Source organism: Salvia hispanica, chromosome 3 (genome assembly GCF_023119035.1).
Source record: "Salvia hispanica cultivar TCC Black 2014 chromosome 3, UniMelb_Shisp_WGS_1.0, whole genome shotgun sequence".
NCBI lineage: Eukaryota > Viridiplantae > Streptophyta > Magnoliopsida > Lamiales > Lamiaceae > Salvia > Salvia hispanica.
In genome coordinates this window covers 26,446,878-26,474,581 of record NC_062967.1, presented here as the reverse complement: position 1 = coordinate 26,474,581, position 27,704 = coordinate 26,446,878, and the positions used below count along the sequence as shown (strand labels likewise).

Here is a 27,704-nt window from a genome sequence, read left to right as displayed (position 1 = left end):
TATATACTTTTTGTTCATTAATAACTATATTAACATGATATTTAAACGTGTACGTATTTTTTTTTGTAATTTTAGTTTCCTCCTTTCTTATTCATTCATTTTTCTTGTTAATTATCCTTCTCGTAATTAATGATTTGTTGCTATAGTTGTAATTAAAGAGAAATATGAATAAGAAAAATAAAAGTGAATGCAGAAGAAAAAGAAAGATAATCACTAAAGATGAATCTAATGAAGCTATAAAGGTAAAAATGTCTATGAAATAAAATATAGTTCACTTTTCCATTTTTTTCATTATTAATCTTCCGCAACTCCTAATGCTTATATCACAACTACTTATAATGACGATGATAATGAAATTACCTTAACTGTTAACAATAGTTTAGACTCAATATTAAAATTCTGGCTTCTTTATCGGCAATAATTTAGACTCAATATTAAAATTCTGGCTTCATTATCGGCTATTTAGTATATATGTCATATTTCTCTAAAATAAAAAGAGTAATAATAATAATGATGATGATGATGAAACGCACGTGTTATATTTTGTTAATTAGATACGGAGTACTTAATTTTTCAAATTTGCAAATGCACGCAATTTTATCATGTGCAAACTTTATTTACTCATACGACAACCACGATATATTTTATCATATATAAATAATCTTCTAGAAGATTCTTTTTTCCATTGTAATTATTTGCCAAAAAAAAAAATAATTGGCATGATACGATCCATATCAACATAATTCCATTAAATAAGAGGGTTAGTTTAGTCAAATGCAAACAGCGTTGAATGTTGAATATACACATAATGCTTACAAATTACAACAATATTAATACCACATAATCTCCACAATATCTTAATTTGCCATATTTGGCTCATTCTTTTCCTTGATATCAACAACTCCACATTCTCTCTCTAATCTATATATCTCTATCTCTTAGCCAAGAAATTCAGAAAGAAATGGACGGTGGATCATGGGCTGATCAGTGGGACACGGCGGCGGATCCGACGCCGGAGGAGAAGAAGAAGAGCAGCGGCGCGGCCGCGTATGGGAAGAAGGTGGGAGAGAAGACCAAATCGGCGGCCACCACCGGCGTCAAGAAGGTGAAGGAAGGGACATCTGTGGGGCTTCAGTGGATCAAAGAGAAGTATCAGAAAACTACTAAACGTTGATTGATTTTTGTTTTGTTTTATTTTTACTACATGATCATGAGCATGCTATGTTGATTATATATACTATCACTTTAAATCTGGAATAAAATTCACTGATTATGTGAATTGGTTCATTTACATTTGTTCTTGTAACTTTTCTTCTTCATTGAATTTGTGATATTGTTGATTATTTATTTTATTATTTTTTGTTAAGGTGTTGGTGTTGACTTGGTTGGTGGAATATTTGTGCGGCCGATTTAGGAATGTTGAAGTTTTCTTGTTAAACTCCATTTTCAAAAGTACTTTTTTAAAAAATAATTTAATTTGTATCTCGTTTGAATCAGTTTATAACTTTATATAGTCAAACTTGATTACACAGCTATGACTCTATATTTATGTATAATTTGTTTATTTATTTTAAAATTATTAATTCATGTCCCTGCACGATATTGATATCAAATCTACACAAAAATCGAAATATAAATTAAGAACGTGGAATCAAAATTTTAAAATGAAATTGAATACAAGTTACAAATTGGAGGTGTTAATTTGTTGTTGAATCGTGCGTGCCATTGTTTGTGTCGAGTTAGAGACCACTAGATGTTGAATGAGAAGCGGATTAAGTTAAAGAGATACAAAATATATCTGGTAAGACGATATTGTTTATATCATTGAACATATTGTCCGTCTGTGATTATCAGTTTCGATTTCACTGAAATTGATGGATCATATATATTTAAAAAAAGAAGTAGCTGAATCATTGTCCACCAATCGACAATCAGCTGAATCATCACTATAAAGTTTAAACTGCTTAATAATCAAACCTCAAAAAAGCTATAAAACGAAAGTCCACACTACAATCTACATACAGCAGAGTGATAATGGCAATCACTATACCAAGTCGTCAACTGTTAATGAAGAGTTTATTGGTCAGCTGCTGAATCTCGGAATTACTCGTTTTTTTTTTTCATGATATCGGTTCATTTTGGGGGAATTTCATAGTGATCAACTTGTTTTAGTTATTAGGTAACATATGGTGAAAATGATTGAATCAGGGCTGGGTGAGGATTTATTGTAGTACTACTAATTGATGGTGAACAGGATTGAATCAGTGCAAATGAGGATCGTGCTATCTCTCTCTTTCTCTCCATTATTTCTTACTTGTGTAATTTGATTGTAGTTTTTACAAATTTGTGTGTTTCATGGAAAATTCCAGCAGCTACTGCTGAATTATGCTGAGATCTTGTTATCTACTCTGCTTGTTTCAATATTAATTACTATAACTTCTTGCAAGCTGCTGAGTAGTGCTAGGATTGATCTTGGCTCGTAGCTCGCACATACACATCCGTTTAACTACATAGTCAGTATGCCCTTTGGGAACATATATAGTACTACTTGTTTTGCTTTTGGTTCGTTAAGAAATACATGCCGAGATGCTTCTGTTGGGAAATACTACAATTTTTGTAAAGATGTAAAATGTTCGGTTACTTATACTTTCCGGATTCCATATAGATAACAGAGAAGAAAGCATATCTGGAAAAACTTGAAGCGATTGATAGTGGAAGAAGCAGCTTCGGAAACCTTTACATATTCTGTCTCATACAGCACACTTACTTCATAATTGATTCTGTCTCATCCAGGAACATGTTGCTGGATGTTTCAAATATTTTGCTGATATGGCTAACACATTCGATTCGAAGAAAAAGACACTTGTTTTGGATACATTCATGCGTTACGTTTTGAAAGAACCCCTTGGGTTGGTTGGGCTGATTACGCCATGGTTCGTGCGTGCTGCTGCTTGGTTTGTTGAGTTAAATATTAATCTTGAAAAAGCTAAAATGACAAGGAACTTTGTTTCTTGTCATTTATAGGAATTACTCTATGTTAATGGCAATGTGGAAAGTCGCCCGGCTCTGACAGCTGGCTGTACAGCGATACTCAAACCATCAGAATTAGCATCCATTTAAGTTTTTTTCAGCATTCATGACTTCAACACCTATTTAATATTTGTATGATGTTTGTTTCCCCGTACTCGGTAACTTCACCACATGTTGGGAGTTGGCTGAAGTGTGTCGAGACGTGGGTTGGTCCAGAAGCTGGTCCTCATTTGGTTTCACATCCTGATGTTGACAAGGTTTCATTCTGCTTTTCAATTTCTTTGTTTTTTTCTTTTTCGTTGGATGTTTTGCATTGCAATCCGTTGTATATCAACAGGCAGCGTTTACAGGGAGTAGTGCTACAGGAAGCTAAATCATGACTGCTGCTACATCACTTGTAATAAGTCATAATACCTGATTAAATCACCTCATGTTTGCAACTACTCCCTCCGCCCCAGATAATTCAATCCAGTATTCCATTTCATACCGTCCTACATAACTTGTCCCACTTCACTTTTACCATTTTTGGTAGTGGACCCATATTCCACTAACTCATTCCTACTCGCATTTTATTATAAAATTAATACTTTAAAAGTAGGACCCACATCCCACCAACTTTTTCAACTCACTTTCCATTAGATTTCTTAAAACCCGTGTCGGGTCAAAGTGTCCCAAATTATCTGGGACGGAGGTATTTAACTTGAAATCTTGGTTACTGCAGCCAGTTACGCTTGAACATGGTGGAAAAAGTCCGATAGTCATTACTAATATGGTTTGATTACTTAGTTAGGTGACAGTATCAAACGTAAATCAAAACAATGCCACATTATACACATTAACACAACGAAACAAAGTAGTAGTATTATAGTATTAAATTAAATAATTTCATATTACCCATAATAAACGTATACTATTAAATTAAATAATTTCAAATTAATTACTCTAGTCATAATTCAAAATATTCATAGGAGTCTAGCTATAACAGCAATGGCTTGGGCCAAAACCGCAGTATCATCATTCCCCTGCTTCAACGTAGCCTCCTTCGCCACGGCCGCCGCACAGCCTCTAACACCAGCGCCAACAACTCCGGCCGCCGCTACGAGCTTCCCGTAATTGCGCTTCTGCAGATACTGCGGCGCGATGAGGAGCTGATCCAAACCGTTAGCACACAAATTCTCGCAGTTTCCGAAAATGCTCTTCAAATTCGGATTCCTCGCCGATAAGAAGAGATTATGAGCCTTGATTTTCACTCCTCCGGCGGAGTCCATCGCCGCTTCGATCGCGACCTGCGCCAGGACCGCCAGATTCGCCGTCCCGCTGCGTGTATCCGTGGATTTCAATAGATTTACGCAGCGAGACGGTTGCCTGGTCTCCGCGGCGGAGGAGGTCGCCGGCGGTGAAGGAAAGGATGAGGATGAGAGAGAGTGAGGTGAAGAAGGTGGCCATGATGTTGTTGTTTTTTTATATTATTTTTGGTTGATTTTTTCTTTGGAGTCGGTTTCGTTATTTATAGAGTTTTATGATTGTGTAATTAATTGAAGATTAATTTGATTTATTGAGTTTCTTATTTTGATTATGAAGACAAATGATCCAACAAATCAAGTATTTTGATTATTATGTAGTAATTATTTTCATTAACAGATCGTGACCCATTAAATCATATAAAAATTATTATTATAACTTATTGAGATAATGCATGTCTTTTGTCATATTACAAATAATTCAATTGGCACAGAGCTTTCACTGAATCATACTCATATGGTTCACATTTTCTTTATTTTCAATTTGCATTTCAGTTTTTTGTATTTAATTGTCATAATTATCATTTGTTTCTGTGTGGAGTATTTTAGTCAAAAAAAATTTTAGGGGTTTTTTTCGAAGTTTTTTTATTTTATTTTCTCAAATTTGTCGTTTTGCAAAGACGATATACTTTCGAGAAACATTTTTGCATTGATTGGAAAAATATCAGCGTTAAATGTTGTGATTCGGAATGAAATGGATTATAATATTTTCAGATTGTCGTTTGATGAGATGGGAAGGAGGTATAATTAGAATATTGTGTCTTGATTGTATAAAGAGTAGAGAAAATTATAATCACACGAATTATATTTTCCAGATCATGATATATATAAATATAAAGTACATACAAAATAAATTGATATATTGAGAGATACATACTCCTTCCATCCCACTAATATGAAATATTTATTTTTCAACACGTGATTTTATATAATGTTATTTTGTAAGTTAACTGATCATAGAATATAGTAAGGAAGAGAACTCTAAACTCATTTTAAGAACTGTTTTGTTTTATTGATACAATCCAAAAAAAAAATATTCCATTTAAATACATAATTGTTAGAGTTTAGTATACTGAAAGCATCTTTCGAATGCTTGTATATGTAATAACTCTTCTATCCATTTTTACCATTTAATGAGAAAGAATATTTTGTTACAATGTGTTTTGCTTATGTGTTGCTTATGTATTTATGAGATGTTGAAATGTGTTGTCCATTTAAATACATAGCTTAAGTAAAATGAGTCTAAGTCTTATGCATAGTAGACGAGTTGTGAGCGCCGGCGTTCACAGTAGGTAACTTGTCAGTTCTTGTAGAAGGAAAACTGTTTCACAACCTAGATAGGCTTTGACTACCTATCATGAAAGGTTGCGACGTCAGTCCGAAAAAGAAAAGTTTCCTTACCTAAGGAAATGAACGACGTCGGTGTGGTATAGCACTGAAAGGATCAAACAGTGAGATAAGTCTTTCTTGGCTATTTAATGAAAGACGAGGTTTAGGTAATTGTCATTTCTTAATCATTGTTGACATAAAGTTGAGCATATAATATTAATTGAAAATTACTTTGACTTATCAAATGGTGAGGGTATTTCGTTGCCCAAGAATCCTGATAGATTGGGTAGTAATCATTAATGTCTAAGTGGTGCTAATATTGTTATTGCAATGAATCGTGGGAGAGGCCAGTCTGATAATATCCTCAAGAGGTGTTTAAGAAAAAGGTTTTATTATTCAGAAAACTGGTCAGTTGGAATTTATTCCATGAATAATAAATAATGTTTCTAAACTAGACCACTCTTGGAAAAAGAAATTAATTAATAAAAGTTAGATAGCAAACGTGATATTAATTAATGGATATTTAGATCTTAAACACAAGAAATGATTTAATTAAAGAGGAAGTCCCAGAATACTCGTAATTTCGGTTTGAACGGGCAGTCAATATTATATCTATAGTGGATGATAATAATATTTAAGTTTTGGCTTGAATTAAATTACTTTTGATTTAATTAGTGAAAGCCTGAACTGTGGCTCAATCCAATCCTCCATAGATCCCTGGTCTTGGCCCAAAATAATTAACTTAATATAAAAGGGAGAAGAAGAGAAGACATAATAATAATTCCACCGATAAAAATTCGATCTCTGCAATCTGTGGAGAGAAAAATATCGATTTTATTAGGGTTCTCTTTTCTGTATTCAATTCTTCTCCAGCTTTTGAGGATTTGACAAGCTTTGTCCACATAAAGGTCAATTTTGAGTTAAAGGGAACAGATCAGAAGATCCGTGTTTGAGATCAATTGAAGAAGGTGATAGAATTCAACTCTTGAATTCTTACAGTATGTTTTTATTAATTGCATATATTCAATATGATCTGTGATTATATGCTTATGAACATGTTTCTAGTTTACAATCGGATAAAAGTATGTTTAGATGTAAATCTTTCGATCAAATTAAATATATTTCTGCTGCAAAACCAACACCACCTAGGGAATATCTCATCCGCCAAATAGTTGTCCATATCGTGCTGGTTGTCGTTGGCGACAAAACTGATGGCCGAACCAACGTCCATGCACTGCTCATTGAAAATGGGCGACGACTGGAGGACGTTGGTGTCGTTGTTCGACCCGACTACCCAAAAATATGCATGCAAAATCCACAGCCGGTAGTCAGCTACGACTTCGAGGATCATCGTGGGATTCTTGTCTTTGAAGCCGGTCATGTACATCTCTTTCCAGGCGATGGGGCAGTTCTTCCATTCCCAATGGATACAATCTATGCTACCCAACATTCTGGAAACTCGTGCACATTCACGTGCATCTGCATCAGACCCTGACAGTTTACTATGTCTATTATGTATACAGCTGCAGAATGGGCTCTCTTTGGTAGTATGGTGCGAGATTTCAAATGCATTAGAAGACTACTATTATAGTACTGGTTTTGGTCCAACAACAAATTATCTTCAAAGTTGTAATAAAAATTATCAAGGTTTAATTTGTAAGATTTATATTTATTAAATTTAGGATATTAATTACTCCTTCACCTCTCTTATAAAGAAATGGTTTGAATACTGTGTGAAAAATAAGTCTCATATTAAAACTAGTGTTATTAATAATTAAAAATTAGTATTATAAGCTAAGAAAATGATGTGTCATGTAATACAATGTCGCATGAAGGTGGGCTCGGGCGAGGTCACTTGACCTCATCATGGACCCATGTGTGTTGTCGAAAAACTCCATTTATCAGTTCGAATCCATATCAGGCCATTAGCTCCAACTCCAACAGCTACGATAGTTCCGACTTCACTCCTGTTTTTATTAATATTTATTTTGGATTGGGTAGCAATATTTCAACAACGAGCTTGTAAATCTATTGATTTAAGTTTTTATAATATATGTAGGGACATAAATAGTGCAAATTTTTTTATAGGTTAACAAATTCAGAAATTTATAATTCGATTGACACATAGCTTTCACTGAATCATATATGGCTCAAATTTGTCTTCTTGATTTTCAGTTTGCATTGCGATATTTGTGTATAATTTGTCATAGACTAGTAGTTATAAACTGCGCTATATGTTTGGACTGTTTTAGTCTAATTCTTGTAGGCGTTTCTCTTTTTTCGAAGTTTTCATTTTTTTTCTCGAATTTGCCGTTTTGCAAAGACGATACACTTTCGAGAGAGAAATACTTTTGAATTGGTTGGAAAATGTCAATTTTGAAGGTTGTGATTTGGAATGAAATGGATTGTAAGATTTTTAGGTTGTCATTTGATGAGTTGCGTGACGAGGGAGGAGGTATAATGAGCTACTCCCTCCGTCCACGATTAAAAGTCCAATTTCTAAATGACACGGGTTTTAAGAAATGTCAAGAAAAGTGGATGGAAGAAAGTTAGTGGAATAGGGGTCCCACTTGTATATATTAATTTTAAATGATATGTGAGTGGAATGAGTTAGTGGAATGTGGGCTCTCTTTACCATTTATGGTAATTATGAACCGGGACTCTTATTCGTGGACGAACAAAAATGGAAAAATGAGACTCTTATTCGTGGACAGAGGGAGTATTAATTATAGGGAATATTGCATCTTGGTTGTATATTACAACCACACGACTTATGTTTTCCGAATCATGGAGTCTAAAATAGCTACTACTACTATATATAGAAATCTAGAGGACAATGCTTATATTTTTACTAGAAATAAATGAGATACTTCCTCCAAAATGGGAGGGAGGGAGGGAGTATATATTATTGTTCTTTTATACTATGCAATATATAATCTCCATCTTATAAAATATAGAATTTGAGGAGAGTAATATTTTAATATGAAATTGATAAAGTAAAATAGATGTGATTATACTATTATTAACGGAAATATAGCACCCATTCCATTAGAAAAAGTTATTAAGAAAAATAAGACTAATTTTTGGGACTTGGTTAAAGTGGACTACTTTTGAAGAAGAAGGAAGTATTTAAATATTTCATTTATCGCTTGTTTATAACTATTTTTCAAATGGAATATTACTTGGGAAACCTAGATTGATTATGTATGCCTAATAATTGAAGCATCGTAGTCATTAACTGGAAGTAATAAATGTTGAAAACGTTTATTTGACAGAGACGACACACCAAAGCTTGGCATATTATAGTCAATGGACATTTATCTATAAATTCCTAAACTCTTATTAATCACTAAACGTTTATTTGACACAGACGGCACACCAAAGCTTGGCATATCATAATTAATTGATATTTATCTATAAATTCCTAAACTCTCTTCAAATTATGATTTAAAATGTAGAACATTAAAATATTGGATAGTGATAAAATGCAAATTCATATATTGTAGAAAACTCCAAACTATTTAATATAGTATCAACACAACTTCAATACAATGTCAACACAGTGTAAATTTCAAGATTTTGGTGTCAATACTATTTCAATACAACATCAACCGTTGACAATGTGTTACATTTTTTGTTGCTATTTTTTTATCATGTGATATTTTGTAACGGTCCAACAGTTTGTACAATATTTAGAGTTTGCATTTGTTCACATTCCTTAAAATCTGTATGTAAAATTTGTTCAGATTTCATAATTAATCTTAATCAAGATTTCAACAGTGACATAGCTGATAACTTACTTATGTATCACTATCGGACGTAAACCAAAACGGCGTTATTGTATTATACCAAAACAAATAATTTCATTTAACCAATAATTAGTTCAAAATACTACTACTATTCAGAGAAGTGTAGCTATAACAGCAATGGCTTGGGCCAAAACCGCAGTATCATCATTCCCCTGCTTCAAAGTAGCATCCTTCGCCACGGCCGTCGCACAGCCTCTAGCGCCTCGGCCAACGACTCCGGCCGCGGCTACGAGCTTCCCGTAATTGCGCTTCTGCAGATACTGCGGCGCGATGAGGAGCTGATCCAAACCGTTAGCATACAAATTCTCACAGTTTCCGAAAATGCTCTTCAAATTCGGATTCCTCGCCGATAAGAAGAGATTATGAGCCTTGATTTTCACTCCTCCGGCGGAGTCCATCGCCGCTTCGATCGCGATCTGCGCCAGGACCGCCAGATTCGCCGTCCCGCTGCGTGTATCCGTGGATTGCAATAGATTTACGCAGCGAGACGGTTGCCTGGTTTTGGCGCAGACGCTGTCGATCGCGGCGGCGGCGTCTCCGCGGCGGAGGAGATCGCCGGCGGTGAGAGAGAGGATGAGGATGAGAGAGAGTGAGGTGAAGAAGGTGGCCATGATGTTGTTGTTGTTTTTTTAAAATTATTTTTGGTTGATTTTTTCTTTGGAGTCGGTTTCGTTATTTATAGAGTTTTTTAAATGGGTAAAATCGTATTACTATCAAACTTTTCTAGTGACAGATTCGATTGATTATACTCCTATTAAATTGGTAAAAGCAAACCGTATTACTATCAAACTTTTCTGTAATGTGTTTTATGTAAGTAATATTTTAAATATAGACATTATTGTTCTCTCTATAGTAAGTTTAAAATATGATATGGTTTTCAAATTTTAAAATGTAAATCTCTCTAATTTATTGCGCAACAAATCATGCTCCTATATATCAGTATTTATATTTTGCCCGTAAGACTATCGATTATCAGAGGAGTATAATTTAGTTTGAAATTTAAATGCCACTATTATATGGGTATATCATATAATCCATTTTATTGATATTTGAAAATTCAAAACATATACTAATGAATTATTATATTTTGATTTGCTACCATCCAGGTTGGGTCAGGTGAGGTCGGTTGACTCCACCAGAGGTCCATGTGACACCGGAAAATTCTATATATTTGTTCGGCACTCGGCGGCTTCTGGCCGCTTCAATTCCGACCCCACGGCATTTCGGCTCGGAAGGGAAATAAATAAGAAAAATTAAACTAGAAAATGTAAAAGAAATAAAAAGAGAATGACAAAGGCAAATTACGAATTACTCCAGTTAAAGAACAAAATGACAAAGGTTGAATTTGGTAAGAGTCAAGTTTGTTTTGAGAAGAGAATTTTGGCAAAGGATGTTTGTAAAGTGGATCAAAGAATTCTTGTAGCTTTTGATTATTTTTGAGTAAGATGTAAGTATTCTACTGTAATTGATTTTTTATGAAGATTATGTCGAAAACATTAAAAATTACTATAAACTTGGAAAAAATAAATGTTTAAAATAAGGTTTGGCTTTTAATTATATAAAAATATTGTGATTATTTTGTAACATAGATTCTAATTTGATTAACGTTCTTTATATCATGATGGCCATGTTTGGTTGCCAGGATTCTGTCCGGAAAAGTAATCTGATTCCTTAAATTTTAAATTCATGTGTTTGTTTCGGTTTTTAATCAAACTGGGAAAGTAATCAGAATCCGAGAACAAGGAAAGTTAGTACAACTTTCTAGGATTCTGAATCCTAACTTTTCTTAGGTATTCTTTTTCCCAGTTTTAGGATTCTTACATATTTAAGCAATATAGTATAGTTTTATTATTATTATTATTATTATTATTATTATTATTATTATTATTATTATTATTATTATTTATTTATTATTATTAATTACTATTTTTAAAAATAATTTAAAATCATAAATTATACTTAATTTCACTATAATAAATAACTATAATTAAAATTATCATAATTATAACTATATTTTATGATAATTCATCATATTACTTAATATTATTAATAATTAAAATATAATTATATAATATAAATTGTATAATGATTAATAATTATTATATTTTATAAATTAATAATTAATCAATAAAGTCATAGTGCAATTTTAATTTATAAAATTTATTCAATTATAATATCTGTAAATATTATAATTATAATATAATAATTATTTTATTTATTATTATAATAAATGAGTATAATACTCCATGTAACTATAATTATAATTATATTATTATATTATGATGGATATTCCATATTTAAACTATCCATCGTAATGATAAATATAATAATATAATTGTTAATATTTATAACTAATAATTTATTAAAAAATTTACAATATTATTCTTTTTTATAAATAAAATAATAATAAGTATATTTTTAGTTTGGTGTTTAAATTAAGTATATATTTAAAATCTTGATATTCTCCGAACACAAGAAAGTAAAGTTACTAGGAATCATATTCCCGAAATTCATTTTCCCAGGAATCATTTTCCTTGCCAACTTTACTTTTCCGCCAACAAAACATGGCCGATAAGTATTTTTTTTCTTTTATTTTGAATGAATTTAAACTATATGAAACAAAGTATTTACTGGTTATTTGTTGATCCAAGAACGGGCAAAACGAAAATATGGACTGCTGTGATTTGTTGCGCAACAAATTAGATTCACATTCTAAATTTTTAAAATTTTAAAATCAAATTTTCACTGTAATCTTTATATAGTGAACAAAAATGTTTATACATAAAATATTACAAATTAAAAAAAATAAATTTATTCCTATTATAACAGAGGCATTATCTCTTTATATAATCACCCTTTAAGCAATTTAATTTATTTGAAATACTTAATTATAAGTTAATGTATTCCTCTGCCGATATATTCGTCTATTATGATTTAAATCATTTAATGGGTCACAATCTGTGAATACTATGTTTGAATTAATATTTCATTAATCATTAGTGATGTATTAAATGATTTAATTAATACTCTCTCTGTTTCACAATAATTTTCATTCTTTTTCATTTCAGTCCGTCCAATAATAATTGTCACACTTCATTATAATAATTGTCACACTCCATTTTTATAATAAATGGTAAGTAAGTCTTACATTCCACTAACTCACTCCACTCACATTTTATTTTAAAATCAATATAAAAAAAGTGGATCTCACGTTCCATTAACTTTTTCAACTAATTTTTCTTTATATTTTTTAAAATTCGTGTTCACAATAAGTGTAACAATTATTATGGAACAGAGCAAGAGCAAGTATTTGAAAAGTCGAATCCTATTAAAAGATTTGTTGGATCATTTGACTACATAATCAAATTATGAAACTCCATAAATCAAATTAATCTTCAACTATAAATATCGAAACCGAAATAAGCAACCAAATATAATAAAGAAACCATAACATCATGGCCACCTTCTTCTCACTATCTCCCATCCTCATCCTTTCCCTCACCGCCGCGGAGACGCCGCCGTCGCCGCAATCGATAGCGTCTGCGCCAAAACCAGGCAACCGCCTCGCTGCGTAAATCTATTGAAATCCACGGATACACGCAGCGCGACGGCGAATCTGGCGGTTCTGGCGCAGATCGCCATCGTCGCCGCGACGGATTCCGCCGGAGGAGTGAAAATCAAGGCTCATAATCTCTTCTTATCGGCGAGGAATCCGAATTTGAAGAGCATTTATGGAAACTGCCAGAATCTGTATGCTAAGGGTTTGGATGAGCTCTACATCGCGCCGCAGTATCTGCAGAAGCGCAATTACGGGAAGCTCGTAGCCGCGGCCGGAGTTGTTGGCGGAGGCGCTAGAGGCTGTGCGGCGGCCGTGGCGAAGGATGGTGGGTTGAAGCAGGGGAATGATGATACTGCGATTTTGGCCGAAGCCATTGGAGTTATAGCTACACTTCTATCAATTTTTTGAATATTTAAATTAGTTATGGGTTATATTATACTATTATTAAATATTAAATATCGTACGGACTCAAAATTATGATCTAAATCATTGAAAAATGTCAACAGATCACCAAAAAGTATCAATAGAAAAATGTCAACAAAATTTCTACGGTAGTCAATAATTGATCAACGGTAGTCAATAATTGATATTGTGTTGATACTGTGTTGACATTAAAATCTTGAAATTTTACACTGTATTTGATATTGTATTGAATCAGTGTTGAAGCTTTGTTGAAAAGTTTTGAGTTTGTACAGTATAATTTGATTCAAACATGAATTTTATATAATATATTGTGACTATTAAATCATAAAATTGATCGCTGATTTTTCGTTGATACAACTACGACGTCGATATGATGTTTAAACAAACTAATTATTCGATAAAGAAAAAGGGACTAATCATGTAGCATCATTGAAATGATCGATTACAAACATACCAATCCTCATTCGATTTACAAAACAGTAATTATTTAATTGTGAATTTCTAGTTAATAAGTTGTGGAAAAATAAATCGAACTTACATTATTTATAATGAGAAAAAGTTATAAATTCACTGATTTCCATATATTTTTGGCTTTATTTAATTTTACCAAAAATAAAAATGCTGAAGAGATTTGTACTGAAGGTGTTCAACATTACGAGATGTGTCATCACTCAATCATGCCACCTGAATATCTCAATTTTCCCCAATTTCAGTTGCCCTAATCAAATTCTCAGTTCTAATTTTCTTTCTCCCCCATCTCTAATCCAGGTACAGCGTTTCCTGCATCAAAGGTATAATTTGACGTTCATTTTTCACGCAATCGCATGCATATTATGTGTATGGTTACTGCAGTTACTGTAATTTTGAGCTGGCATAGGACAGCGTGAGCTGATTGGCGTTTGCTTGTGTTTTTGGTTCTGGATTTAGGGCCCCTGGAGTTCGAATTCGAGGATTAATTGGCGGGAATATTGTTCGAGGTCGGTTACTGGAGTTAAATCCATGGCTTCGGCGAAGATTGCGAGCGACGTGGAATCCGTATCCTACTTGAATCAGCGTGAGGCTGCGGAAATTGATGAGATTCTCATGGGGTCGCTTGGCTTCAGCGTTGATCAGCTGATGGTCATTTTTTTTACTTTTTCCAGCTTTGTTTTTTTAGGTTGGATTGGACTAGTTGAGAATTCTGTACATTTCTGAATGCAGGAATTGGCTGGTTTGAGCGTGGCCGCGTCGATAGCTGAGGTGAGTTGTTTATGTGCCGATTAATTAAAATTTAAGTTGTTTTAAGTGCCGAATTAGCCAGTAGCACAGGTGATGCTATTATTGTGTCTATGTCCATTCATATGTAATCAATATGCATGATATTGGTATTCTTTGCGAATTCTAGTTTGCCTTGTGATCTAGTAATGCTAAGTTACTACTTTTCTGATGCAGGTATATAAACCAGCCGAACATAACCGTGTTCTTGCTATATGTGGCCCGGGGAATAATGGCGGTGATGGTCTTGTGGCTGCTCGTCATTTGCATCACTTTGGATATAAACCATTTGTTTGTTATCCAAAGCGTACTGCTAAGGCTCTTTACAATGGTCTGGTTACACAGGTATAAGGCATAACTCAAAGTACTAGAACAGAAATTAAATAACAGGATTCTTGCAGCAATGCTGATGCTTGAGTTTTCGTAGTTGGAGTCACTGTCCATTCCTTTCCTTCCAGTTGAAGACCTACCGGTGGACTTGTCAACGAGCTTTGACATTGTACTGGATGCAGTATTTGGGTTTTCATTCCAGGGTACACTTACTTCCTTCCATTTTTTCAGTCAAGCTTGAGATAAATGCGTTTCTGACTTTTTTGTATATATCGGTGTCAAGTGGTTTGTCATCACCGTTGAGACGAAAGATATAGTTTGAATTCAAATTTTCTGCATAAACACTAGTAGTACTATTTTGTTTCACCAAAATAATATCGTACCCTTTATTGCCTAAGATGATGAATCAATTCCCTGCAGAATAGTTTAGTTGCATTTATCTATGTTCATGACTTGTTAACCATACCAAAGCAAAAAGAAAAAATGAGACTATGAGTCCAAGTTATGTTTGCATGTTATTGTATAAACCCACTTGAATGTGCTTAATATATTATTCTCTGCAGAATGACTCTTTATCACATATATTTCTCTCTTATTTTACCAAGTGCACTTTTGAGGGTAACTAGCTTTAACAAGGCCATTAATTTACAATAAGACACACTTAGAGATGATTATAATAACAACAAAAAAATATAATAGTAATAATATTACTATTATTATTATTATTATTTATTTAGTTTGATACTCATTATTTTTTATTTCTTGTCAACTCTCTAGGCAGCCCTAGGCCTCCTTTTGATGATATTATTCAAAGGTTGGTAGCTTTGGGAAGCCCAAATGAGAGGACTCAGAAACCACCTGTCATAGTCTCGGTTGATATTCCATCTGGGTGGCATGTTGAAGAAGGTGATCTGAGTGGCAAAGGCATTAGACCAGACTTGCTGGTATATATCTATCATTCAGAAATTACCTTTCATCTGCACTCTGCAGACACTGCGAACATGTTCTCTTCTCTTCTTGCTCTTGACAGGAGGTTAAATGCTGCAAATGTGTATAGGTTTCCTTGACTGCTCCTAAGTTATGTGCCAAAAAATTTACTGGCCCTCACCATTTTCTTGGAGGCAGATTTGTTCCCCCTGCCATTGCTGAAAAGTACAAACTAAACCTTCCAGAATACCCTGGAACTTCCATGTGTGTCCGGATTGGTAAGCCTCCACGAGTTAATATATCAGCTTTAAGAGAGAACTACATTTCTCCTGAGTTATGTGAGGACCAAGTTGAAGCTGATCCATTTACTCAGGTATTTCGTCACCTCTAACATAAGGTCTTCATATTTAGCTGCTAGTGTTTATATAATCAGCTCTAAAACTCTGAAATTATTTACTAATTCCTACACAATTCTAGTCATCTAGCTAGGTTTTTATGTTGAGTTGTGTGTACTTTTATGATTCCGTCTGAAATTTCATGTAAGAACGATTTCTATGTCATTGTATGATATTGTAGTTCCAGAAATGGTTTGATGATGCCATGGCAGCTGCCTTGAAAGAACCAAATGCTATGGCCATTTGCACGGCAGGAAAGGACGGGAAACCGTAAGATTAATGTCTTTAACCTGATCTAATTGTTCAGTAATGCTGCTCTGGCTATAACCTGGGTGGCTATAGTTTATTATTCTGAATAGCTACTCTAGCATTCTACTTTTTTTCTTTTTTTTTTTGCTGCCACTTTGTTTCGAAATGTAAATATATTCAGATTTCCGAGTAAATTACAGTATTATTTAACTAGATAGCTGCTAGCAAGAGGTTTGCCAAAAAATAAGACCTTGAATAAAATCTGGACCATGTTAAAGTACTTTGTATATCACCTCTTAAAGAATGGAAGTTTTGCAGTGGTTCTTTTATGCTACAGTGTGACCATTTCAAAAAATTGTTGTTTGGGTTTCTCTATGAGATGCTAGTTCTTTTTAATCTTGGAATATGTTATTGTGGCCACTGTTCTCCATGCCTCTGAATCATGGTTGTCAAATTTACAGAGGCAAGCATTCTTTAAATGCTTGAGGCATCTCTGCTAGACCAAACAAGTAGGAGGATCATATTTTAAATAGATTACATGAGACAATGACTGCTAAGACTTTAATATGCATATTATGAGCTCAATTGTGACATTATTTCCCTATTGCTTTTGCTGCAGTTCGTCAAGAATGGTATTGCTGAAAGGATTTGACAAAGATGGTTTCGTCTGGTAAGTTATGCTATTCTACATTGTTGCAGCAGATGCATAAAGCCTGATCAGAATTCTATTGGCCATTACAGAAGTCTTAAACATCATCATCATCTGATAGGTACACAAACTATGGAAGTCAAAAAGCTCATCAAATATCAGAAAACCCTCAAGCTGCTCTCCTTTTTTATTGGGGCCCCTTGAATCGCCAGGTACCTCTTATTCTTCATCAAATTCTGTTCACAAGTCATGAAGCCATAGATCCATGTGGAACCTCTTTTCAAGCTTCCCAAGCCAAATTTAACCATCTCCATTGGCTCTAGGTAAGGATTGAAGGGCCAGTGCAAAAGGTTTCTGATGAAGAATCTGAGCAGTATTTCCACAGCCGTCCTAGGGGAAGCCAGATCGGAGCAATTGTCAGCAAACAAGTTTGTCTTCTTCTCTCACTTTTGTTTGTTATTCTTTGTTGGCGTGGAGGATGGGGGGTTCCACTCTGTGAGTTCCTTTCTTGCGAATAATTACCTAGATCTGTTTCTTGTTTCCTAGAGCACTGTAATCCCTGGAAGGCAGTTTCTTTACCAACAACAGGCTGAGCTGGAGTCCAAGTATTCTGACGGGTTAGTTACTCACACTCAACTACTGAAATAGCGAACTTACATAGCGTGTCTACTTGTGATTAATTTTGCAGTCTTTTATTCATATGATTTAAGCATGTAACCGAGTTCGCATTGCTGAATGTAAAGATAGTTAACCATTTTCATTAGATTCTCAAATATTTAGTTACATTTTAAAATATACTGATACATCATACAGAGTACAAATTTATTGGAAATTCATTATAATACCGATTTCGTAATGCCTGGCTTCATTATGACCTGCTACATTTATAGTCTGTATCCGTTGAAACTTGCAAGTGGTGATGTTCATAGCCTGTATCCTAGAATTGGTTTTGCAGCTGGATAAGATAATTCAGGCTTTTTCTTTTTAAATTTTATTAGTCGCCTAACTGCACAAGTCCTTGTCTTGTGCAGAAGCCTGATTCCAAAACCAAAATATTGGGGAGGATATAGACTCAAACCAGAGGTTTTCGAGTTCTGGCAAGGACAACCATCCCGTCTGCATGATAGGTAATATTTCACAACTTTCTCTCCAAAAACTATCTACGTACTTATTTGTGTTGCATGAATGAAAAATTATCAAAGACAACACCCGTGGCAATAGTGAACTCTTGGGTTGGCTGCATCAAAGACAAATATCTTAGATCCACAATATGTAGGAACATGCTATAACAAGCTGAAGTTGTTGAATAACAATCTATCATAGTATGGGACAAATTAACCTATTTTCTTGTTTATGCATCCAAGTTATTACTCAAAATAAACGTCCCCTAAAACGATGTAGATTCAAATGGCCAGATATAACTTGCTGCAATCTGACCGGACTTATCTACTCATTCAAAATGCTAAGACTTGATCTAATCTAATCTTTTGTGCCTGGAGCTAGCAGCAAATATTGTTGGCTAATTTTTTTCCATTCCAAAAATTCCATATATGGGTATTATGCAATTAACAGTTCTGGTATCTTCTTTTGTCACAACCGTGAATATCAACACGATGTCGTTTTTGTGTCACCCTGTTTGACAGGTTGCGCTACACCCCGGGTGGAAAGGGGGCTTGGAAAATTGAGAGATTGTCACCATGACTAGTATTTACATCCTCGTTGTGAAATCATACTTCTGTATACAATTGAATTATTCTTTTCTGCTTCTTATGAAGGAAACATAGCTTTTATTACTACAATTTATATGTATTTTTATATGAACTATGCTTATTGGCAATAGTCCAGTGAATAATTAAATGTGATTTATGTTGGTCATGACTTTTGAATAGTTGATTGTGATTTAAGTTGGTTATTTTTGGTTAAACCGACTCTAATCCATATCAAAGACAATGAAATCCAGAAATATAAAAAAAACTGGTATGTACTCATTTTGTAATTTCATTTGTTTAACCTTCAAAATCTAAAGGTCAATATTGTTATAGTATCAAAATAACGTGTCCCTTAAAAACTCAACTTTGAAATTATCATCACGTTTTAAACAATTCTAACAAAAAATTAATTTTTATATTTAACATATTTAGGAAAATAAAAACTGCAAATTAAAAAAAAAATGTTTCAATACTATTGACAGTACAGTGCGTATCATGGTATGTAGTTATTCATCATTTATTTATTTAAATTTTGTTTTATCTCAACACAATACCATTTAAGAAAAAGATTATTCTAAAAAATAGTATGAAACAAGAAAGAAAAAAGAAAGAAGTAACCAACTTTTCTGTGTCTCCTTATTTGGTCTTGTGGCTTTACACGAAAAAATCTGCTGGTGATCCTATTTTGACCTGGAAAATCAAATTGGCAGCTGCTAATTGAGGAAGAAGAGATGGAGAATCCGGAACCTATCACTTATTTGACGCAGCAGCAGGCTGCTGAGATTGATCAGTTGCTAATGAGCCAAAGCGGTTATACCATCGATCAGCTCGAGGTTTGTCTAATGCACATGTATTGAATTAGATTTCTATTTTTCAAATTATTTTTTATACTACTTCCTTTTGTGCTTCATGATGAATTGATTTGAGCTCTGACGGGATTTGAACTGCAGGAACTGTCTGGTTTAAGTGTTGCAGCTGCAATTGCGGAGGTGAGTTTGTGCTTTTTCAATTTTTGTATTTTTACTAGAATCATTTCATTGAATGGATTCGATCAACCATAAATTTTCGAAATTAGAGTTGTTTTTTGTTGTGGTGGTTGTGGTCTTCTCTGTAGCTTTAGATTTTGCTATTTCCTTTTGTAGAATATGTTTCTAGAAATATTGGAGGAGCCTCTTTACCATCCTGAATTTGTATTTGACTATAAATTTGAACCAAGTTTGTGATAAGTCTTTGGAATTTGAATCTGAAAACTTCCAGTGAAGGATACCTATGAAATAAAGGGTGCTAATACTTTTTTATTGGAAATGCTGTGTGATTATCACCCAATTAAACGTGGGACATTTTGGCATAGTTGATTTAGTTTGATCTATGACAGTTGACAGGTGTTATCAAGTAGATGACTAGTTAATTACGCTTTGGAAGGAAAAAACAATCGGTAGGTAGTTTGAAGCTGCAAATTTTGGTGTTCTGTCATGCTAATTTTTCCAGTCTATGACAGGTGTACAGGCAAAGCGAATATAAGCGAGTACTTGTAATATGTGGTCCTGGAAATAACGGGGATTATGGCCTTGTTGCTGCTCGTCATTTGCATCATTTTAGATATAATGTGTGCGTTTTTTATCCTGAAACGTCTCCCGAACCCCTTTCTGAGGGTCTCGTCGCTCAGGTATTTAGCGAAGGGAGGTTTATAAATTGACTTGTGTTACCAAAAGTGCTCATTTATGGTTTACTATGTAGCTTGATTCATTGTCAGCTCCTTTCCTTCCCCTGGAAAGCCTACGTGAGGAGTTACTGGACTATGATATATTTGTGGATGCAATATTTGGCTTCTCTTTCCAGGGTATCAATTGTTTCGTTCCAGTGGATCTGAAATTGTTCTGCTTAATAATTTTTGTTGTGTCTAACTTTGTGCCTCCCGGACAGGAAATCCCAGGCCACCTTTTGATGGCCTTATCCGTAGGTTGGCATCTCTGAGAGAGAACTGTAGCGAGCATCAGAAATCTCCCAAAATCGTTTCTGTGGATGTTCCTTCTGGTTGGCATGTAGAAGATGGAGATATAAGTGGTAAAGGCATCAAACCCGACATGCTGGTGAGTTTTGTTTTGATAATTTTCTGATAACTCAACTGCTTCATAAGCATGATAAAGACTTTATTACGTTGTGTGTAGGTTTCTTTAATAGCTCCAAAGCTTTGTGTTAAAAGATTCGATGGTCCTCACCACTTTTTGGGTGGAAGATTTGTACCCCCATCTATTGTGAGAAAATATGAGCTAAAACTTCCACCATATCCAGGAACTTCCATGTGTGTACGTATAGAAGAACCTAACTGTGTCGACAAGAGCGTGGAGGCTGACCCTTTTGTGCAGGTAGCAGACTTAACTTTTTATGGGCATGGTTAAAGTTTGCTGCAAATACATCTTTTCTGCATAGAGTGATTTTTGATTCAGTTGCTATCATAGTACACTAAGAAAACGGTTTGAGTTGCAGTTCCAAAAATGGTTGGACGTTGCAAGCGAAGCAGGTTTGAAGGATCCGAATGCTATGGCCCTATCAACTGCCACAAAGGATGGTAAACCGTATGTTTCTTCCATTTAGCTTTCTATAATCACAAGGAGATATTCAACCTGCTGTTTAAATTTTCTACTGGTTATTTAATCTTGATGAGGACGAACTACAGGACCTTACGTACCTCCTCCATTTTGTTACATCTAATGTTTCCTACTCCTATTCCTACAGTTCTTTGCGTATGGTCCAATTAAAGAAGGTCGACCAAGGAGGATTTGTCTGGTTAGTTATTTAGTCTTTTCTTAACCCTTTCCTGTTGAAACAGTTTAAAAAATCCCTTATCCCCTCATCAATGCAAACAAAATGAATGTAAACATTTGACTATCTATATGGTACATCATGTTCTTCTGTTACAAAACTTCAGGTGCAGTAACTATAGTAGTCGAAAAGGGAGTGAGTTATCAGAAAATCCCCACGCTGCACTTCTTTTCTATTGGAGTGCCTTAAATCGGCAGGTAACTTTTGCCATAGGCTAAGGCCTAAGGTCTTCTGATGAGCTGGTCTTTTATACACTAGTCCTAAATACTGGTATGCGTTGACTTCTATTTGATGCTTGATGATGGAGACAAACAGCTCAGCCAAACGCCCTCATAGATTGATGAAATGATGCATACAGGGTAGCTTAGACCATACTCAGATGTTTAACTACTGTTCAGGTACGTGTTGAGGGATTTGTGCAGAAAGTAACTAACGAGGAGTCTGAGGAGTACTTCCACAGTCGTTCACGAGACATTCAGATTACTCCAACTCTTGGCATTCAGGTTCTTTGTTTGCTCTTTATCCAGTAAAGCTCAGCTTATTTTGGAAAAAAAATTCAGATTGAAATATTTAACTATTTCCTTATTTATTTTTTCAGAGCATTGTGATTCCTGGAAGAGAAGTTGTCTATCAACAATATAAAGAGATGGAGGAAAAGTACCCTGAGGGGTCAGTAATCTCTCTCTCTCTCTCTCTCTCTACCCCACACATGCACACACACTCTGAGGTTTCTCATTCAAATTCGCTTGACACCACCTGGTTGGAAGAAACGAAAGAAAAAAAAACCGTACAACCGGTGCTGAATTCAGAAACTCACTGCTGGATACTTTTCTTGTCAATCAATTATCTTTAGTTTGTGATAATATAAATATTATTCATCAAACTTTGTCCACTCCAACTTGCTAATAGACCCTAAAAATCTCCCACTGTGTTATGCTCAGTACTACGATTCCCAGACCTCAAAACTGGGGAGGATACAGACTCGTTCCAGAGAGATTCGAGTTCTGGCAAGGAGATGAATCATCCGTACACCCCAGGTAAATTTCAGGGTTGGTGAAGCAAGAATATTGCAAAAGTTGATATGTAAAGTTTATCCACTTATAAGGATTCCCTAGGAGCAAATTCTCACCACAAAATCACATAAACTCTACTTCTATGTGATGTGAGCAGAGAAATGGATATCACATCACTTAACAATTTGTTGCAACCGCTACATTTGATCGAGCATAATTCAAAATGTGTAAGTCTGCAATTTCACTGACACTGATAAATATTCTTGTTTCTTGATTAACAGGCTTCGATATTTTGTGCAAGACATCAATGGGAAAAGGGTGTGGAGACATGTCGAGTAGCCTGTTCACTGCTTTACTTTCAGTCGTAGAGACTAATATAAATTGTAAGTTCAGTACTCATTAGCACTTGTTGCGCATCCTTGTAATGTTGAATACTGATAGATAATAGTGAGATTTTGATGAATAAAACTGGCTTCTAGTTTGACAACACAACCTAGTCATTCAAATGTCACATTTTTCCTTTTTGGTCCGTGCACATGAAATGAGTCTCGATTCAGTCAAATTTGTTTATGAAAAACAAAATCAGATTTATTTTGCTTATATAAGCCTTGAAGAATAAGATTTTCTTCCATCTTTAAAGAATAAAAAAGGAGGGCTAAATCATTATCCTATCTCGTGCTTAAAGATGTAAATGGAATTGGATTCTCACTTTGCAAATCGTTGTCCCATCTCTAGGCCTGCAAATTCGGGTACGGGTACCCAAACCCAAAAATTCGGGTACCCGAACCTGGAATTTAAAAAATATCATACCCAAAACCCGACCGATACGTGAATTCGGGTATTCTAATACCCGATGCGGGTACCCGAACCCAACTAATCGGGTACCCATAAACCCAAAAATATTAAATTGCAAATTTATTTATATAAATTATATTGGGATGAGAATAGAAATTATTAAAAATAACACAATACTATTTATTGACTATTATTAAAAGTTTAAGCTTCAGTTTTAATGCTTTAGCTTTCTCTAGAATATGATTCTACGACCCTAAATTTAAATGTGATTAAATAAATTCACCCTACAGGCCGTAGGCTCTATACTAAATAAAAATATACTTATATCACAAATACATAACTAATCGAGTTTCATCGGATATTAGTCGGGTACCCTAATATGGGTTTCGGGTACCCTAAACCCGAAAAATTCTAACATTAACTACCAAAACCCATACCCCAATCCATAATTTCGGGTTTCGGGTACCCAAAACCAGCCGGGTATTGAGTTGGGATCGGGTATACCCGAAACCGAGAACTAAATTTGCATCATCTCCTGTTTTAACGGAAATATTACATATTTTCTAAATTATTTTATTCCAAACAACAATTAAATTGCAATGTAGTAATTTTTTTTTACTTAAATGAAAGAGTTAAATCTTATGACGACAATAGACTATGTCACTGAAGCAGCGTCCGACCCCAACTCCTCCGAGAAATATAATGCAATGAAGTAAAGATATCGAGAGTATTATTTGCTTATACTATAAGTATATTCAACATTAAAAAGAGTATCATTTTGTATAGGGTTAATTCTTGTTAAAACTATGAAATTGACCAAATCTGTTTCGAATATTTGAAAATGTAAATGATACTTAAATTATGAAATTTTAAAAAATTTCAATTGTTCCATTTAATCAAATTCATTTTATTTTATTTTTAAAGTTTTTACTGTAGTTTATAAGTATAGTGCAAATTACCCTCACTAAAAATTAAAAAATATATGTATATATACACGAATTCAACGGTTGATCTTCACTCTCAGAAACCTGAAAACAAAGCTGGCGAAAGAGGAGAAATAAAAGCAAGCTATGTGTGGAAGAGGAAGGTGTACTCTGCGACCGGATGCCATTGCTCAGGCCTGCCATTTCAACTCTCGCCCCATCCGCCATGTCGACATCGATCGGTATGTTCTCGCAGATCGCCCTTTGATTTTCGCATTTTCGCCGATTTAACTTTGATTTACACTTGCTTCCAACTCGAATGAAGAAGAACTGTTGATTTTGAGTGAAATTGGTTCACGAATTAGGTATCGGCCGTCGTACAACGTCGCGCCGGGGTTCAACGTGCCGGTAGTTCGACTAGGCGACGGCGACGGCGACGGCTTCGTTTCGCACTGCATGAAATGGGGACTGGTTCCTAAGGAAACTGATGAAATCGATCACTTTAAGATGGTAATACTAATGTATTTTCTCTAGTGATGTAGTCTCTAATTTTCAGCAGGTGTGCGCATTTGAGAGAGACTTGATTAATGCTGTAACTTCTAATTTTGACTTACTACATTTGTGCATGTGTGCATTTGATGAGAGAGAGAGAGAGAGAGAGATGACTGATGAAGCATGAAGGTTGTTTTTGTTTCGGAGCTATCTTACCTGTGTTGTGATTTTACAGTTCAATGCGAGGTGTGAATCGATATGAGAGGAGCCATCCTTTCGTCGACTTCTTCCAAAGAACAGGTGTTTGGTATCGTTTGAAGGGTATGTATGTATGTCTGCAACTCTATGCATATATTTTTGTTGGCTGTTGCAGTGTTGCTGGACTTTTTCATATATAGACTGATCTACACCTTCATATCATGCTTTTAGAGTTGCCATTAATTACATATACATTGTTTTCAAAATGTGAGTATCACGTTGTTGCTGGAATGTAAAATAGTCGCCAATTTTAAAGTGATATATGGTGTATGATGTGTGTGTGTGTGTGTGTGTGAGAGAGAGAGAGAGAGAGCTGAAGTCTTATAGAAATGAACCAGAGTGTCATTTTTGGATACCCTGTTTTGTGAACCTAATCCATCGTCATTTGGTTTTTATAATTTCTGAATTTTATTGTGAAAGCTCTGAAAAAATGTGATGTTTGCTTTTTTGATATAGTACAACTGAATTAGTTCCAGTTTTTACCTGATAAAATGATGTTTTCAGATTTTATGAATGGAAGAAGGATGGGTGTACGAAGCAACCTTACTACATACACTTTAAGGACGGTCGTCCATTGGTTTTTGCTGCTCTATTCGATTCTTGGAAAAAATCAGAAGGTGAAATACACATTAGGAACTTGCTCTATAAGACTATAACCAGTGTCAGTGCTTTTACTGAGCCATTTTTGTACTGTTTTCCCTTTCATTATGCAGGAGAAACGCTTTACACCTTCACCATTATCACAACTTCATCCTCGTCATCTCTGGAATGGCTTCATGGTTTGTTCCTTCCCCCCTTGCAGTGATGAGATACACCTCTGCTTTGAACAGATAATAATGTGGTTTATTCATTCAAGTACAACATCACTTTCATGGCCACTGTTTTTGGAGATCAATTTAAATTCAAACCCATGACTGTCTGCATTCGTATTCACAGCAATCATTTGGTTATTTGTTACCCCATTGCAGATAGGATGCCTGTAATCTTGGGCAGCAAAGAATCAACTGATTGGTGGCTGAATGATTCTTCTTTGTCCAATCTTGACAAAATACTCAAACCATATGAAGAAACAGATTTGGTAAGAACCCAAAATCTCTGGTTTTTTGTTCCTTGGTGATATGTTGGTGGAGATGTGAACTGGGAATCTGGGATTTCAGAGAAATTGGCTTTTCCTTACAGGCCTGGTATCCTGTCACTCCTGCTATTGATGAAATTTCTTTTGATGGACCCGAGTGCATTAAGGAGGTAATCTTTTTCTATTAAGCACACACGCATTAATTCTTTAGATCAAGACTTGATTTTAAAGTTGGTTTCGACCATCATTAGGATGACATGCAGCTTTTTAGTCAAATAAGTTTACTTAAATGTCATCATTCTGGAAAAAAACTAGATAATGATATATGTTACATTCTTGCATGTTGAATCCTGTGACTGAGACTAAGCTCTCTTTACACAGGTAAAACTGGAGGAGACCAAGACAATCTCTCAGTTGTTCTCAAAGAAACAAGCAAGCAAATCGGAGGATCAAACACCTGAAAAAACACTGATCAAAGAAGAGCTTCAGGAATGTATTACACCAGAAATTGAGAAAGATAAACATCAAAAGCAATATACAGTTGAAAGCGCTTCACTGAAGGATGAAGCTAGTGATACGGAAGAACCAAAACAAGAAACTACGAAGATGGAGTTAATCGAGGATGAGAATTTAAGGCTCCTAACTCTGAAGAAGAGAGAGGAAGAGGTAAAGCAGGAACTCTACCAACTCACAACTCTTTGTGACGTCCCCGCCTGCCTGATCATCCACGACCCTGCCACCAACTCAACCTCCATCTGGCCGGAGGATTCTTCCCAAGTCCGCGGCCTAATCGACTCCTACAAGGCCGATCCCAGTGCCGTTAGGGCGTATGGGGTGTCCGATTTCATCAGCAAGCGGCAGAAGAATGCCGAGGAGAAAGTCGTCAATCTGCGGAAGACGAATGCGGAGAGAAAATACCCCACCCGGAGAAAGTCATCAGTTGCGGGAATTGAACGCCGCGTTGCGCGCCAAGGCCCAGGCCGTTCGGTCAAGGATCGAGTTCTTGAAACGGGAGGCGGAGATGATGAAGACAAACAACAATGAGATGCTTGATTTGGACGAGTCAGAAGACATTGATCAAGATGAAACCAGATGCTTCTAATTGTGTATTCCTTATGTTGTTAATATTCAAGAATGCAATTGCACTGTTTTTTATATAGTCACTGACACTGATAAATATTCTTGTTTCTTGATTACCAAGCTTCGATATTTTGTGCAAGACATCGATGGGAAAAGGGAGTGGAGATATGTCGAGTAGCCTGTTCACTGCTTTACTTTCAGTCATCGAGACTGATAGTGAGATTTTGATGAATAAAACTGGCTTCTGTGTTTAACAACACAACCCAGTTATTTAAGCCTTC

General features: G+C 35.0%; 4 protein-coding genes across 6 annotated transcripts; all 4 read left to right on the top strand.

The window, feature by feature from the left end:
• The first annotated feature begins 14,077 nt into the window (after positions 1–14,077).
• On the top strand, positions 14,078–19,130 carry LOC125216535 (pyridoxine/pyridoxamine 5'-phosphate oxidase 1, chloroplastic-like). Of its 2 annotated transcripts, none has more exons than XM_048118274.1 (14): positions 14,078–14,219; positions 14,379–14,570; positions 14,652–14,690; positions 14,883–15,050; positions 15,133–15,238; positions 15,813–15,979; positions 16,093–16,335; positions 16,539–16,627; positions 17,226–17,276; positions 17,377–17,467; positions 17,579–17,683; positions 17,802–17,872; positions 18,287–18,382; positions 18,899–19,130. In XM_048118274.1, the coding sequence occupies exons 2-14, from the start codon at positions 14,451–14,453 to the stop codon at positions 18,954–18,956; spliced, it is 1,404 nt and encodes a 467-aa protein (XP_047974231.1). In that variant the 5' UTR covers positions 14,078–14,219; positions 14,379–14,450; the 3' UTR covers positions 18,957–19,130. The 2 variants fall into 2 exon arrangements, with proteins under 2 accessions (XP_047974231.1, XP_047974230.1); XM_048118273.1 differs by having other exon boundaries at positions 14,094–14,242.
• Positions 19,131–19,545: 415 nt separating this feature from the next.
• Positions 19,546–23,287, top strand: LOC125209852 (pyridoxine/pyridoxamine 5'-phosphate oxidase 1, chloroplastic-like). The gene is made up of 13 exons (XM_048109433.1): positions 19,546–19,797; positions 19,915–19,953; positions 20,463–20,630; positions 20,702–20,804; positions 20,888–21,054; positions 21,133–21,330; positions 21,452–21,540; positions 21,701–21,751; positions 21,894–21,984; positions 22,186–22,290; positions 22,386–22,456; positions 22,729–22,824; positions 23,082–23,287. The coding sequence occupies exons 1-13, from the start codon at positions 19,696–19,698 to the stop codon at positions 23,137–23,139; spliced, it is 1,338 nt and encodes a 445-aa protein (XP_047965390.1). The 5' UTR covers positions 19,546–19,695; the 3' UTR covers positions 23,140–23,287.
• A 1,338-nt stretch (positions 23,288–24,625) lies between these two features.
• Positions 24,626–27,562, top strand: LOC125209691. 2 transcript variants are annotated; one of them, XM_048109276.1, is made up of 8 exons: positions 24,626–24,760; positions 24,884–25,028; positions 25,246–25,331; positions 25,773–25,885; positions 25,982–26,047; positions 26,237–26,346; positions 26,448–26,513; positions 26,725–27,562. In XM_048109276.1, the coding sequence occupies exons 6-8, from the start codon at positions 26,242–26,244 to the stop codon at positions 27,385–27,387; spliced, it is 834 nt and encodes a 277-aa protein (XP_047965233.1). In that variant the 5' UTR covers positions 24,626–24,760; positions 24,884–25,028; positions 25,246–25,331; positions 25,773–25,885; positions 25,982–26,047; positions 26,237–26,241; the 3' UTR covers positions 27,388–27,562. The 2 variants fall into 2 exon arrangements, with proteins under 2 accessions (XP_047965233.1, XP_047965234.1); XM_048109277.1 differs by having other exon boundaries at positions 25,246–25,339.
• Positions 24,666–26,073, top strand: LOC125209706 (abasic site processing protein HMCES-like). Its single transcript, XM_048109289.1, has 5 exons — positions 24,666–24,760; positions 24,884–25,028; positions 25,078–25,145; positions 25,246–25,331; positions 25,982–26,073. Exons 1-5 carry the CDS (start codon positions 24,666–24,668, stop codon positions 26,071–26,073), a joined length of 486 nt encoding a protein of 161 aa, XP_047965246.1.
• Positions 27,563–27,704: the final 142 nt, after the last annotated feature.

Coding starts and splice junctions, on each gene's coding strand:
- LOC125216535 (XM_048118274.1), top strand. CDS start 14,451: ATGGCTTCGGCGAAGATTGCGAGCGACGTGGAATCCGTATCCTACTTG. Junction 17,277..17,376: donor GACAAAGATGGTTTCGTCTG/GTAAGTTATGCT, acceptor ATCATCTGATAG/GTACACAAACTATGGAAGTC. Junction 17,468..17,578: donor GGGGCCCCTTGAATCGCCAG/GTACCTCTTATT, acceptor CATTGGCTCTAG/GTAAGGATTGAAGGGCCAGT.
- LOC125209852 (XM_048109433.1), top strand. CDS start 19,696: ATGGAGAATCCGGAACCTATCACTTATTTGACGCAGCAGCAGGCTGCT. Junction 21,331..21,451: donor AGGCTGACCCTTTTGTGCAG/GTAGCAGACTTA, acceptor TTTGAGTTGCAG/TTCCAAAAATGGTTGGACGT. Junction 21,752..21,893: donor GACCAAGGAGGATTTGTCTG/GTTAGTTATTTA, acceptor ACAAAACTTCAG/GTGCAGTAACTATAGTAGTC.
- LOC125209706 (XM_048109289.1), top strand. CDS start 24,666: ATGTGTGGAAGAGGAAGGTGTACTCTGCGACCGGATGCCATTGCTCAG. Junction 25,029..25,077: donor AAATCGATCACTTTAAGATG/GTAATACTAATG, acceptor AATTTTCAGCAG/GTGTGCGCATTTGAGAGAGA. Junction 25,332..25,981: donor TGTTTGGTATCGTTTGAAGG/GTATGTATGTAT, acceptor TTCATTATGCAG/GAGAAACGCTTTACACCTTC.
- LOC125209691 (XM_048109276.1), top strand. CDS start 26,242: ATGCCTGTAATCTTGGGCAGCAAAGAATCAACTGATTGGTGGCTGAAT. Junction 26,347..26,447: donor CATATGAAGAAACAGATTTG/GTAAGAACCCAA, acceptor TTTTCCTTACAG/GCCTGGTATCCTGTCACTCC. Junction 26,514..26,724: donor GACCCGAGTGCATTAAGGAG/GTAATCTTTTTC, acceptor CTCTTTACACAG/GTAAAACTGGAGGAGACCAA.